This window comes from Neovison vison, chromosome 1 (assembly GCF_020171115.1).
Source record: "Neovison vison isolate M4711 chromosome 1, ASM_NN_V1, whole genome shotgun sequence".
Taxonomy (NCBI): Eukaryota; Metazoa; Chordata; class Mammalia; order Carnivora; family Mustelidae; genus Neogale; species Neogale vison.
Window position 1 is genome coordinate 257232562 of NC_058091.1, and position 14900 is coordinate 257247461.

The 14900-nt window shown below is 49.3% G+C and overlaps 1 protein-coding gene across 1 annotated transcript in view; it reads left to right on the plus strand.

Moving 5' to 3' along the window:
• Positions 1–4890: 4890 nt before the first annotated feature.
• Positions 4891–14900, plus strand: part of LCP2 (lymphocyte cytosolic protein 2) — a 42435-nt gene continuing 32425 nt past the window's right edge. The window contains exons 1-2 of the mRNA XM_044229721.1: positions 4891–5180; positions 9738–9800. Of these exons, the coding sequence (XP_044085656.1) occupies positions 5103–5180; positions 9738–9800 (141 nt within the window). The 5' untranslated portion in view covers positions 4891–5102. The remainder of the gene's footprint in view (positions 5181–9737; positions 9801–14900) is intronic.

Here is a 14900-nt window from a genome sequence, read left to right on the forward strand (position 1 = left end):
GGGAGCATCGCCATCTAGTCAGAGGCCTTTCGTGCAGATCCAAAGGGTCAAGAGCTATAAGGAAATTGATACATGTTGGGCTACTGGGTTTGCTTGTTGCAAATCTTTGCTTCCTCCTAGGGCATGTATGTGCTTCCTGGGCCACCGCTGCTCCTTGGGAAGAAACAGCTGGAGGAGGCCATAACTACCTTTTCTGGGCTGTGGATAAGACTGCTTTTGCTTTTCTCACACTTATCCCACCTTTGCCTCTCAACAGCTTGCCCGAAGACGGAAGGGGGAGGAGGGCAGTGCCTTTTCTCTTTTATGGAGATGAGAAGCCTGCTTTCCTCTCTTCTGCCCTTGCCCACATCCCACCCACCCCTTGCGGCCACTTGGGGAGTTTCCCTTGGTGGCAGAGCTATCTGGGGATAGGCTGCCTAAGTCAAAAATAGGGCAGGCAAGGAAGGGAGGCTTGACAGGAAGTCCAAATAAGCACTTCCTCCCACCTACTTTCAAACTTCTGAGGTACCTCAGTGAAAACAGCAGAGAAACAGAGAGGATGAAAAAGACTTTTTTTTTTTTTTTTGAAGAGAATGAACTTGTCAGCTTTGAGGAAGTGGAAAATATTGCTCCTCGTTGTCTCGCATGTAACAGCTGATTCCTGCTCTCCTCATGTGTATCCCAGGATGGGGGAGGTGAGGACTGTGTCCAGTCTGGGGTGTCAGGCACATATTGGGGGCTATTGGGACAGACTAGAGCATGGCCTGAGGAAGGGCGGCTGTGGGCGGGTACCAGCATCACCCCACGTTTCCCACCCTGCAGTCTCCAGGAGCTCTGGTGAACATGGCCCTTGCACCTCCCCGGGTGATTGCATGGCAAGCCTGTTTCCCCAGCACACCCATTCTGAGGTAGGGTCACCATGTTGTGTCTTAGTGTATGGCCCCTGGGTGTGTGGAAGCACCCTGCTCAGAGAAGTGGTCAGGGCGCCTTCTGGGCTTTGCTGTGCTACCCTCTTGTGTGGGTGCAGGCCTTTGCCATCAAGAAGGATTGCACACAGATGGTGCTTTCACTACCAGCCTCTGAGGATGGAGGGGAAAACTGTCCCCTCCTTGTGATGGTGACATCTGCGGTTCTTGTTCCCTCTATAGGCAAACCCACCCAGGCCCTAAAGACAGTTCAAGAGCAATTCACTCCAGCAGTGCCTCACTTCGAGTGGCCCAAGCAGCCATAAGATGTTGGTGGTGGTGAGGCTGGGTTCCACCCACGTGAGGGCATCTGTCTCCACCACCCACAAGGCCCCATGTCGTCACCCTTTCCGTGCCTCACGCCCCCACTTTGGCCTCTCTCCCCAGTCAAGACCCTCGGTACAAGTCAAATCCGAGTAAGTGCGTCCTCTCACCTACCATCTAAGGCCTTAGCAGCCTCTCCTAGGAAGCCAACACTCTCCCCTCCAAAGGCCTGCCTTCCGTTCTCTCCTGGTGGCCAAGGGCCATCCCCAGACCCTGTCCCATGCCATGTGCAGAAGCTGCAGCTCCCAAGTCTCTTCTAATGAATCGCTTATCTTTCTCACCCCTCAAATTAGTGGAGAAGAAGACAGTCATTTCCTCCCATGATTCTGCTGTGGGTTAGCAGGAAAAGAGGGGGCTTCAAGTCCAGGTGGGGCGGGGTGAGGCAGGGGAAACGGGGGAGGTCCCTGACTCTTGCAGTATGCAATTCCTACATCTGCTTTGAGTCTCTAAGATCTAAAAATCTGACACCTCACTCCCTAGAGGTATCACTCTCTTGTCTACAAGCTCTTCGATTGCACTTTTCAAATTCTTGTCCCATGAGTCCCTGTTCCTTATACTGGCATGGTGTTCTTAGTGTGCGCTGACTGTTTGTCCCCTCCTAATCTGGACAAAACATCCCAAAGTCTGAGAAGGCCTCTGCTAACCTTTCCATTTGCTCCTTCCTGGCTTTCTCCACCAGCTCAGGGAGAGGGAGAGAAGGGAGAGGGCATTCCCACCAGGCTACAGCTTTTCATCACTATGCCTTACCTGTCCCTCTCTCCGCTCTGCTTCATGCTTGAAGCTGAGACCGATGCCTGCTAGAGGATTGGTGTGAGCTGGCCCGGCCTTCATTGCTGCAGCGTCCCTTCTGTGCTGGGCTGTACCAAGGGGCTGCCATTAGGACTCTCCTCAGGCGAGGAGTGGGCCAAGCGAGCTGACCTGCGCAGAATCACTGTGGTCCTTCTGGCATCCTGAACCTCTCCTGGGGACAAACTGGCCCTGCCCCCAGAGCTTCGGGAGCCCTCAGCCAGAGACAGGAGATGTGAAATTTGTGAGTGTTGGGAAATCACCGAGGTCTGAGGAAGAAGAAAGACTCCAGGCCTGAGGCAACCCACTTCCTCTCGAGTCACTTGTTCTTGTCTATTTGGTGGCTCTTCTGAGGAATGGGCCTCTGGCTGTATGGGGTGGGGGCACCAGAGTCCTCATAGAAGGTGCTGGATCCTCTTTATAAGTTGTCCAGAATGACAAGCTACCTTGCCCTTCATGGAAAGGAGGCTGATAGAGTAGGACAGAGCACAGACTCTGGAGACAGAGCTGGATTTGCATCCCTTCTCCACCAGAGTGATTTATGCAACATCTCAGAGTCTTGAGGTGACAGAAAAGGAAGGACAGGGACTCTGGACCCAGAGAGGGCACCAGAGAGATCTGGCTGCACAACCCACTTGCTGGGTGCAAGGTAGCAAGTACCTTTACCTCTCTGAGCCTCAGCTTTCCCTTCTGTAAAATAGGAGAGGTGATAGCACGAATAATTAACAAGATTCTAGCCTACTCCCTGGCACACGGGAAGGACTTTAGGTGTTTCACCCACGATGAGCCTTATCTTCATCATCACTGTCGTCCGCATTTCTTATCTGCTGTGTCACTCTTCTAAATGGGCTCCAAGGACTCTCCATCCTGGCCACACTTAGTGGAGCATTCTTTCAAGGGAGCCTGATATTTAGCTATACCTTAATTCAATCTCTATGTTTCTGTAGATATTTATTCTCCTGACTGGGATTGAACATTATTTTAAAAAACGCTTCTACCTCTAAGAATGATTTTAAATATTCCTTTCCATAGGTGCTGTGCGGTTTTCTTTCTTTCTTTCTTTCTTTTTTTTTTTTTTGCTCGCTAAGTACCCACCCACACACAGCCCCCGACAGGTCCAGAATATTCTCCCTCTGCTCCATCTTCCAAGGCCCTGCTTCAATTCCAGCTAATGCCACAGCTTTTTTTTTTTTTTCTTAAAATTTCATTATTTATTTTAGAGAAAGAGTGAGCAAGTGATCAGGGGCATGAGCATGGCGTCGGGGCAGAGGGAGGGGGAGAAGCAGACTCCGCGCTGAGCAGGGAGCCCAATATGACGTGGGGTTCAATCCCAGGCAGACACTCAACCCACTCACCCACCCGGGCACCCCCACAACATCTTCTTTGACTACACTACGCAGAAGTGATTTCTCTCCTTCCTTCTCTTTTGAAATAGCTTTCTGTCATCGACCACTGTTTGGTGATTTGAAACACCAGATGACCTCTCCCCGCAATGGCGGAGGTTTTGAACAGCAGGGTTGTGCCCTGTCGAGCACAGTGAGTCCTGAGAGCTCTTAGGTCCTCGACCCTGTGCAGAGCACTTGCCTGGGTGGCCTTGATCAATGATGACTCGTGCCTCCAGCGCTCCTTGGGCTGTTTCCCAGGTGCTGGGCCTGGAATGAAATGCAGATCTCCTAGTAGCTCAGAATGACCCAGAGAGGCTGGAGCAGGGACAGTGGGGCTCCTTTGTGCCTAAGATGGGAACTCTGCATGGCCAAAGCTGCCCTCGGAAGGGCTTCAAGAGTGGAGGTCCTCGGGGACCAAGGTAGTGTCACTCAGTAAATGCAACAGAGCCTGATGCTTTCCTAAAGCACCAGAACGGAGAGCTGTGTGTGAAGGTGGGGGCCCAGAGCATTAGCTCAAGCGGAGAACCCGTGTTTAGAGACTGCGACGTTTCACAAATGTATTTGCTTTTATGCACTGGATTTGCCCTCTGCCGATGAGGGGTGCATCCTCTGAGAAATGCGAGGGTCTGAGAGAGGCTCAGTGAGCGGTGGGTGCCCATGTCCTGCCGTAGGGCTGCTCCAGAGAGTGTACTCTTTGGGTAGAGGATATGGGGGAATCGATGGTGCCTAGAATCCATGGGGAAAACCACAGCAGATGGAGCCCATGGCATCATCAACAGCAGTTGCTCTTTATGTGCTTTTGATTTTTTTTTTTAAGTTTATCCTGTTAACTGCATCTTAAGTTTATGTATATAGGAGACAATTCCCGTTTTCCTATTTTACGGATATGGAAACCGAGACTGCTCGATTTTAAGTCCTTGTGTAGGGTTGCACAGTGTGGAAACAAACCCATCAGAAGTGAAACCTGGGTATGCCCAGTGCAGCCCCTTTCTCAGCCCTGGGTGCCCAGCTCCCTCCTGGAGAATTGTCTCCTAACTCCACGGAAGCTGAAGGAACGTCATCCTTGTCCTTTTGGGAGAGACTGAGGGAGGGCTGTAAAGCGTTACAGAGCCATGCTCCTTACCCCCGCAGTTTGCTGATGGGAGAGCTTAGTATATTTGAGGTCAACTGTCAAAACTGGTTTTCATCTGCAAAGACCCAGTCAAGCAGGACAGCGGCATGACTATCTGGGTGCCAGGACTTTTCATGGAAATGCGCTTGGGCTCACACCGGAGTCTAGGTCCCCCTCACTGCCCCTCCCATGGGGTGGGGGTGGCCAGGAGGCCAGGACCAGGGCAAGATTACCACCCTGGTGCTCTAGTTACCTCTCCAGCCCCTAGAGCTGGGCTTCCTTGTTTACTTATTTAGAGCTGAGCAGAGGAAGTGGTAAAGGAAACTTGCTGAGTCGTTTTCTGAGAAGAGACCATATTTGTTCGCAGAGGAAGCCGTTGCTTTCTGGGATCTGGTTAGAGCCGAAAAGACGTGTGCTCCAACAGGGGGGGTTCCAGAAGGTAACTGGAAGTTGGAAGAGCCAAGGACATCTCTGAGCTCTGGATTCGAGGTTCTCTGTCCATGGCTGTAGCACCTACACTCCGCCTGTGAGTTCTATCCCAGGAGCACAGCCATGGCATTGAAGAATGTGCCCTTTCGCTCCGACGTCCTGTCCTGGGACCCCGACAGCCTTGCAGACTATTTCAGGAAGGTGAGCCTTACTCTCTGGTCGGTGTTGAGGCTGGTGGCCCTCGGTGGGCTGGACGGAGGCTTGGAGGAGGAGTCTGGGCAGAACATGAGAGGTGCAAAACAGAGCAGGGATCGTCCAAGCCCACGGCAGCCTTACCAGCTGACCGAGCGGGGTGTAGATGAACGTACATGCTGAGTGTACCTGGCGATGAGTTCCGGGGAGAAGGGGGGGGCCTCAGATGGACGTGCACCCACTAAATGCCAGGCCTTTGGTGTGTGCTCCCTAGGCACTGTCCCGTTTAATGTTCTTTGAGATCGCCGTCCTCTTGGCTCAGCTGCAAAGCAGGCTCAGAGAGGTTACAATGGCCCAAAGCCCCAGGGACTACATGTGACACACCTTTCTGGCTTCGGAGTCCATGCTCAGAGACTCAGAACTGCTGTAAACCACTAATGAGATCGAGGCTGCTTATTAGAAAGGGGTGAATGGAGCCCTGGGTGTGGGAGAAAGCAAAGGCAGGGCTGGAGGGCTGGAGAAGGCTAGGATGGACAATGCCAGAACTGGCGTCTGGGCAGTCATTGCTCCTGACCTGAAAGAGGGCTCCTTAAGCCCTTAGGGAGAATGGAGTCTTGCTGGAGCTCTTGGAAGGTCTTATGAAGCAGGCAAGAGAACTGCTAGGAGCTCCAGGTTGTGATCGGTTGAGATAGCTGGGGAAACTGAGGCACCTAAGAGGAAGAATTTCACCAGCAGGGTCAGAGGCCAGGCTTGTGGCCAACCCGAGACGGGAGTGATACTGTTCTGCGTAATACAGTATGGAGGGGCTTCTCAAGGAACCCTGTGCTTGGTCATCTGCTGGGGGGACCACAGGCCACACTTCTGCTTGGGGGAGATCCCAAACCACATGACTCAGGGACTCTCCAACTCTGTTCAAGGGATATCCCTCAGAAGGGACATCTGAGCTAACAGCCCTGTTCCTGGAGGCTTTGATGGAAATCAGTTGACACTCCAGATGGTTATAAAGATGTGAGTTTAAGGTCAAGACTTTCAAGGTCATTTGAGTCAACTTTCTGTTTTTCCTGGGAGTGGAACGGGGCTCTCTGGGACACAGAGACACCTGGGGTCTTTATAGTGCCTCTCTGCTCCCCCTCCACCTACAGGAGAGACATGTGCGGATGTAGAAGCGGGTGTGGCGTGAAAGAGGCACAGCCCCAGGCCCTGTTATTTGGTGCTTTGTATACATCTCGTTTTTGTTCTTCTTTCCTCCAAAAGGTCACAGTAAGCTTAGGTTTCAGCACTGTGGGTGCAACGGTGGTTGGATCAACTGACTTTTGAAGTGTTTTTCTTAAATGTAGACCAAATGAGTTAGGACAAGAAGGTGACATTTGTCAAGATGCTATAAAGTTGCATGTTACGTCCATTAAAGAAAAGAGAAAATGCTGAGAATGGGTGAGAGGATCCTGGGAACGGACTGAAAGGCCCAGACAGGCCCCATCGTCAGTGTGAGAAGAACTGTGAACAACGATGCCACGGCAGAATGCATGGGCAAGTCCCCCCCCAGTGCGGGGAGACGGATGATAGGTCAGGGCTGACTCAGGACGATGGCCATCTGCCTGGGCTGGGGGAAGAGAGAGCCTCCTTCTTGGAGAAGCCAGACCCTGGGATACATCTGCAGCACTGGAACAGTTTCCTTCTCCTGACATGGAAAGGAAGAAAGAAGGAAGGAAGGAAGGAAGGAAGGAAGGAAGGAAGGGGAAAGGAAGGGAAGGGATGGAAGAAAAATGACAGTAGGATGAGATTAAAGGGAATCTGTGATCTGGAAGTTCCCATCCCCCATGGACACAGATGGATTTCCTTGAAATCCTGGGCACTTAATTCCCCCAGAGAGAACATAGCAAATGAACTGGCCACGTAGTCATTTGGGGATGGATCTTAGTCATCAAGGATCCTGTTCAAAGAATCCACGAACAGGTACAATTGCTACTGAAGCAGAGAGGTTGGTCCCCCTTCCGAGACACCTCCCAGGCAGCTCTAGAGTCAGACACTTTGCTCAGAATCCTGGCTCTACCAACTGCCAGAGGGTGACCTTCCCTTCTTTACTTCACCTCTCTGAGCCTCAGCTTCCTCATCAACACACTAGAGACACTCACAGCAACTACCTGCATGGTATTGTTGAAAGGATGAAAGGAGATAGGGTGTGTGCAGCACTCAACAGATTGGGGGGGGGGGCAATTTACGTTGCATAGTCCCTTTTCCTGCTGTTCACCGGACCCTAGCTGGGGATGCCCAGGCAGACTGGCCGGCCTTTGTGTCTCACTTAGATATGTGGAGCTCATCCTCTGTCTGGAATGCAAGTCCCTGAGGACAGAGGTCATGTTTTGGATTTCTTTAACCCCTCCAATTTCCTTCTTTCTTTCTTTCTTTTTTCTTTCTTTGTTTCTTTCTTTATTTCTTCCTTTCCTCTTTCTCTCTCTCTCTCTTTCTTTTTTTTTTTTTAAGATTTTCTTTATTATTTGAGAGAGAGAGAGAGAGCAGGGTGAGAGGCAGAGGGAGAAGCCGACTCTCCACTGAGCAAGGAGCCTGATGTGGGTGGGGCTCGATCCCAGGGCCTTAGGATCATGACCTGAGCTGAAGGCAGATGCTTAACTGATGGAGCCATCCAGGTGCCCCTAGCCCCTCCAATTTCTTTTGACTTGGCAAGAGAGCATCCCTGGGCCATGCCGTGGTAAGGCACTGGGTCAGAGCCATTTCTAATCCCAGCTATGCTCCCAAACCACTGTGTGACCTTAGGCCCATCTCTTCCTCTCTCTGGGCCTCAGTTGTCCCGTCTACAACACCAGGTACCTGCTCTAGACCACTGCTTTCAAAGCTGGGTCCTCGTAGAATCCTCTATGTGCTTGCTTAAAAACACAGTTTCTAGCCCCCAGGCCCAGGTATTAATGAATCAGAATCAAACTTCTGGGGAAGCCCCAGTCCACAGGGCTATCTGTCTATGTAGAGTCCAAGTCAGCAATCTGCGAAGTCAGAACCTTATCTGACAATGATGACAGTGAATGACGAATTAAAGGCAGTTGAATATTCCAAGAATTTCTACCCCATTGCATGGAAATAGAAGAGATGCTCATGGTGTCTCAGATGTTGCTCATGTTCCACACTGACCTCAAAATCAGCTTTTCCTGAGCTTTCTAACGTTTATCCCACCCTTTCAAGCCAAGAGACTACAACCATTATTTTCACTTTTTAGATTGATTGACCATTAAAAAAAAAAACAACAACAACCATAATTTGCCCCCGAAAAGAAGCCTGCCACAAACTGTGAGCCTCACCCTTGTGAGAAGAACCAAAGATTCTCCAGGATAGACTTTTCGCCTTAAATACTGCAGCCCAAAGTATCACATTTGGAGATTTTTCAAATGCAAATTCTTAGGCTGTTGAAAACAAGATGAAACAGAAAACTGATAAGATTATCAACTGATGTTACTCTTTGGAAAAGCAACCAAGTTCATTCCTGTTGATCTTGTGACCTATTCTGAGAATCCAGCTTAATTTATCTTAAATAGAGCAAAACAACAACAACAACAACAAACAAACAAACAAAAAACCCAAACAAACAAACAAAAAAACAAACAACTGCGTGCAGAAGGATATCCATGATGTTCTTTCTATATTTTGATCTCAATGGTGTATCAGGTACACTTAAGTATGTTTGCTCTACTTACTGTAAGTTATCCTGTTACTAACAAAAAGGAGAACATTCACAGCAGAGCCATTAAAGCCTTGTCCTGAGGCCCGATTGTCACCTCTGTCACCTGCTACCCATGGACCTCGTGCAAGTTATTTAACAGTCTGTACCTTTGACCCTGTCTGGAAGAAGTGAGAATTAAAGACTTAAGATTGGTTAAAATACACAGAAGAGTGCCTACCAGATAGCAAGCACTCAATAATTATCAGCTGTTTCTATTACCATAATTGGAACAGCAGTTTGGTAAAACAAAACAAAACAAAACAAACAAACAAAAAACCTAAATGATCAGCAAATAAAGGAGTAATTAAAGAAAATAATATTTAGAATAGGTTTGTGATAACATGAGGCAGTGCCTCTATCATCATTTTAAGGTAATTTAAGAGAAAAAGTTAGGATAATAAAATGAAATAATTAAGTGATAACCTCCATTACGTTTAGAGATATGCTCAGAATAAAGTACTATAGGAAACTCAGCAAATATTCTCCAAGGTTGTCTTTTGGCGGTGATGCCATGATTGCTATTTATTTTCTTTTTCTCACCTCTTCTCTGTGTGCCCGAGGAGCATGTGGCTAGACTTCGTAGGCTTGAAGGCACTTTCTTTTTGTAGAAGTTGGCCCCAAAACCTTCGATGGAGGCAATGTCTCCATTTCAGAGAGTCCCAAGGGGCAAGTGAAAGCAGAGCTGAGGTAGGGATCTGTTAGATAGTGGGGGGAAGGAGGGTAGGGGTCTGGCTAGCCACAAGTACCACAAATTGCTAAGCTTCTGGGGCAGATCAGTAAGGGGAACTAACAGCATGCACCTGCCCACCACTGACAGCACCTTCCTCTCCTCTTTGCAGCTGAACTACAGGGACTGTGAGAAGGCAGTGAGAAAGCATCACATCGATGGGCAGCGGTTTTTGGTAAGTGCTGGTCAGTTTGACACATCGAGACCAAAGCTGTTCCATATGTTAACCAATCATGGCGGAGCCAACTGGTCTACTCTGTTCTTGGGGATGCTCAGGGTCAAGGCCGGTCTTCAGAATCTCCACACAACCCTTTGCCATCTTCTGAGGTTTTGTATGGCCCTTGCTGACATCATCTCTCAGGATCCTATTATCCAGGATACCTCCCTGGTCTTTCAAGGTGCATTCTAAAGTCAAAGTATAAGGAGGAATCCAAGTATGGTTCACACACACACTCACACACACAAGCACACACACACCCCTTGAAGATCTTTTCAAATGCCATCCATACTTGGAGAAACTTAAGGGGGAGAAAGACCATTTGGGAGAACAGAAGATCCTTTTTTCCCCTCTCTCATTCTGGAGTACATACTCACCGAATGGGATAAAGTGTGAAATCACTCTCATCATTCATTACATCCCTCGTTCTCCCTACCAAATTCACATAGTTTTTGCCAATTAAACACACATGTGTTAGGACTCTCTCTACTCCCTTATATTGTTGCAAAGAGCTTTAATATAATACTAAGATGCGGTTGTACGTGAAGGACTAAGCCCTCGATTGGAAAGAGATGCAGCTCTGAGAAGTGGGAAGTGGTTGGGAGGTGATCTGAGCATTTCACCTGAAATGCTACCTTTGCCTGTGGGAAAGACAAACCCCAGCTGTACCGATATACCCCCTTCCCATCTCATGCTTCCTTGCCCTTCAAAAAGAAGTCAGAGCAAGACTTCGAAAGTCTCATGGATAGACGCTCCAAATCCTAATTTGGATTAGGAATGAGGAGGGCAAGGTAAATTGTGCTTCCTTGCAAGGCATGGCTAGCAGCAGTGAAGTCTATAGCCATGAGACCTCAGCCTTAGAAGGGGCCAGAGACATTACAAGCTCTAGCTTTCTGCCCAGCTCTCCGATCCATTTCCTATATTGCATTTCTGCCATTAACGACTGCTTAAATACTTTTAGGGGTGGTGTGCTCACTACCACACATATTCATCTCCCCTTTCTAGGCAGCCTTAAGTTTCATGCTGAGACTGAACTGTACCCTACTGGTCTGAGTTTTGCTTTCATGTGCCATGTAAGACACATGTATTCTCTGTTTCACCTACATCATGCTGGAATTTACCCATCCGTTCAATTCACAAGCATTTTTCTGGGTTCCCTTTATATACTGGACCATGCCACATCCTGGGAATATAGAAATGATTAAGGTGTGGTTTCTGCCTTCCAGAAGCTTGTTTTATGGCAATAAGGTATCTTTGGGAAGGCTCCAACCACCCTATTTGCAACCGAGGAAAAGTGTAGGGAGGCGTGATGTGAATTTTCTAAGTTCCATACATAGTTATTGTACTAAAGCACACACTTAATTTACTTTAACACTGCATGAGTTTTTTAACAATGTTATTTCTTCATACTGAGCCTTGAGCCTGGGGAAAACCTGGAGTTTTATTGTTGTTGATCTTGGCACCTTAGTACTAAATGTAAATATTTCCTTCTGGTGCCTTTGCCACTGGGAACTGAGATCCGAGACTCATCAGTGCTGAGTGGACCAGGAGTAAGACCTCTTTGTGGGTGGTCCTGCTTGTAGCCCTGATGCTCTGGGGTCACCTTAGGCAAGCACTTGCCTTCTCTGAGCTTCTGTCTTCTCCTCCTGAGCAGAAGCACATTGGACCAGGTCACAGTAGGTGACAGTCCCTTCCAGTCCCCACAACACTCCCTGTGTGAAGCTTAGGCCTGCTAGGACAGGGCTGTTTCCATGGCTAAGAGATGCTCTTAGAGCATCTGTCTCATATGCTCCCGTATCCAGGACCTGTCAGTCCCTGGACACTGTGGCGTATTCTGCTTATCATGTGACCAGGAGCAAGTGGAAAGCAAGGCCCTAGGAAACAGAAGAACAGGGAGCAGAGCCTGGTGTCTAGCCCCGCAACTGGGATATTTGAAGACAGCTTCTGCTGAAACCCCACTCCACCCCAGGTGCTCTGGGTACAGCGTGAGCTCTGAGGAGAGCTCTAATCTCTCATCCATCACTCCCGGTGTTGTAATATCCGGGACCATTCTGCTCCTGAAGACAGCAGAGGAAGTCCGCATTCTCTGTTTCTCTTTGTTGCTGGGGCTAGTAGGTCGCTCACACCAGTGTTGCTGCTGTTTTGGTTTTCTAGTGAGGAGAGAAGAACCTTGTCTGGTGGGGAAGGGGGTGCCGTACTTCCAGAAAGTTGAAAGAAAGGAAGAAAAGTGTTTGGAACTGTGTCAGTTAGGAAGGCATGTGGCTGCCTTTAACAGAAACCTGACCACAGTGGCTTAACCAAACAGGGGTTTATCTTTCTCAAGCGATAAGGAATCTAGAGCAGACTCTAGGGGCTAGTGAGCGGCTGAACACAGTCACTGGGAATCCGGCCCCGCCACGCCTCCCAACTAGTCTATGGAAGACACTTGTGGCTTCTGCCCAAGGGGCTGCAGGTTGGCTGTGACATGTCAGGACCTCTCATCCACATTCCAGGCAGGAGGAAGCAGGGCAGGGCCTAGTAAAAGGCACAGAAATGTGTGGGGAATTCTTCCCCTCCTTTTCAGGAAAGCAGTAACCTTTCCAGACATTCCATCCCGTAGACCTTAGGTTATATCTCACAGGCCGCACCTGAGTCCCATGACCTCTACTGCAGCGGGGAGGTGTAGGGTGCTCAGTATTTTGGACATGGCATGTTTACTGCTCTGAATGAAATCCAGGTCCAGGCAGCAAGGAAGCTCGAGATAGTGGACAGTGGGCGGGCACACAGCAGCACCCGCAGTCTCCTCCCCAGCCAGGGCCCCGCTGGAGGACACACTCAGCTCCTAGTCGCCCTCCTGCAAAGGCACCAGTGATCACACAGGTAACCCAGAGTGGCCGCAGGTTTTAGAAGGAGGTAGGGGAGGGGTTATATCACACAGCACAACTCTCTACAAATCCTTTTAAACATCTCTCCTCTTTCCTCCCCATCCCTGTCCCTGTTCTAAAGGCCTGTCTCCTCCCTAACTTCCTGTTCCTCCGTGTCTCCAGCCACACTCAAGTCCACCTTCTCCTTCACAATCTTGCTCAGATTCCCTCAGCCTATGTCTGCCAAAGAGAAGGCAAGGGCCAGCCCCCCCCCACCCGTCTGCAGCCACAGCCCCCTGGCAGCCCCCAGGAAGCCTGCATTCTCCAAGCCACTCTGAATGTGAGTCTTGGCACGTCCCTGAGAGGGGCTGGTGCTGGAGGAAGGAGAAGGTGTTGCTTAAGGATGTTAAAAAGAATAAAAGAGAGGGACACCTGGGTGGCATGATCTGACTCTTGGTTTCGACTCAGGTCATGGTATCAGGGTCTTGAGCCCCATGTCAGGCTCTGCACTCAGCGTGGAGTCTACGTACAACTGTCTCTGCTGGGGGCCTGGGTGGCTCAGTCCATTAAGTGTCTGACTTTGACTTCTGTCATGATCTCGGAGTCCTGGGATCCATCTCCATGCCAGGTTCCTCACTCAGCAGGGATTCTGCTTCTCCCTCTCCCTCTGTCCCTGCCCTCCTAAAATAAATAAATCTTTTAAAAAATTAAAATGAAAAAAGAGAGAAGTTAAGAAGCTTGACCAAAAGCCTGATTGTCTCAGGATTCTGGGCAGACTCCGGTCCCAACCCTGTTGCCAGGGGCCTGGGTCAGACGCTGCACCCAAGAGGGGGAAACCCCTGAGCCCAATGGACTCCTCACTAAGACACCCCAGCTCCTGCACCACTAGGCTGGAAGGGAGCACATCCAGCTCTTTCCCGTAGGCAGCCAACAACCTGCCAGGCGGCTCCCAGCCCAGGAGAGGAGCAGAGAAAAAACTAACCTCTGAGAGCTAGTCAGACCCTAGTTTATTATTATTTACTATTTATTTTCTTTCTTTCTTTTTAAAAAGATTTTATTTATTTATTTGACAGAAAGAGAGATCCCAAGTAAGCAGAGAGGCAGGCAGAGAGAGAGAGGGAAGCAGGCTCCCCGCCTAGCAGAGACCCCGATGTGGGGCTCCATCCCAGGACCCTGAGATCATGACCTGGGCCAAAGGCCAGAGGCTTAACCCACTGAGCTACACAGGCGCCCCATTTGTTATTTATTTGCACACAGATTATTCACATAAGGTATATTATTCCCAGAGGAGGATGTGTCTAGCACAGACCCAAGCTCATGACACACATGATCTCATTCAGGGCTCATAGCCCCTGAAAGGTGGCCCTTAGTAGTAGTATGACTCCTATTTTATAGATGAGGAAACTGAGGCTCAGGGAGCTTAAGAGTATTCCCCAAATCAGACTGCTATTCAGTGGATGGACCAAGATCCCAACCTAGCCTGTACACAGCTTCATGACAGCATCACAACAAATAAGTGATTGCTCAAGCTTTCTGGACCTCAGTTTCCAGCTTAGGAAAATGACAGAGCTGGACTAGATGGAGGATGGCCGTAGACATCATTCTGGCTGTCAATACTCATTGCTTGAATGGCTTCCAGGGGCTACAGAGATAACAGCCCAACCACCCGTTTTCCAGCCTCGGATAGAACATCAGTGGATCCCTTTCTATGGCTCAACATTAGCTCCATGGAAAGTGTGCTCATGTTTCTGCTATTGGCGCCCTTCCCCTCCTTCTCTGGGGCACCCTCTTCCCCTCTAGCACGGTCACCAAGTCCCTCAAAGGGATCAGATGTGGGAAGAGGAAAGTCTGGAGGAAGAAAATTGACCACGGATGCCACAGAGCAGGGCTCCGGCCCCAGCTCCATCACCTACAAGCTGAAATTCCCTTAATATCCTAGAGCCTCAGCTTTCTCGCCTGTAAAATGGGAACACTCATGGTTCCTAAATCACAGGTTTGATGTGAGGATTAATCAGAGTGCGAGTAAGGCAGAGCCCAAGCGTCAGTTCTTCACAAATATGAGTTTTTTTCTCCTTTCTCTTCTCTTTTCCCTCAGAAAAACCTCTTTATTGCATCAGCACATCTAGAGAATGCTACTAATAACCCTGATGGGAGAGATTTTGGGGTGTGTTGGTTTAAGGGCCCAGACTTCTTCTTCAGGCTTCTCTATATGGAA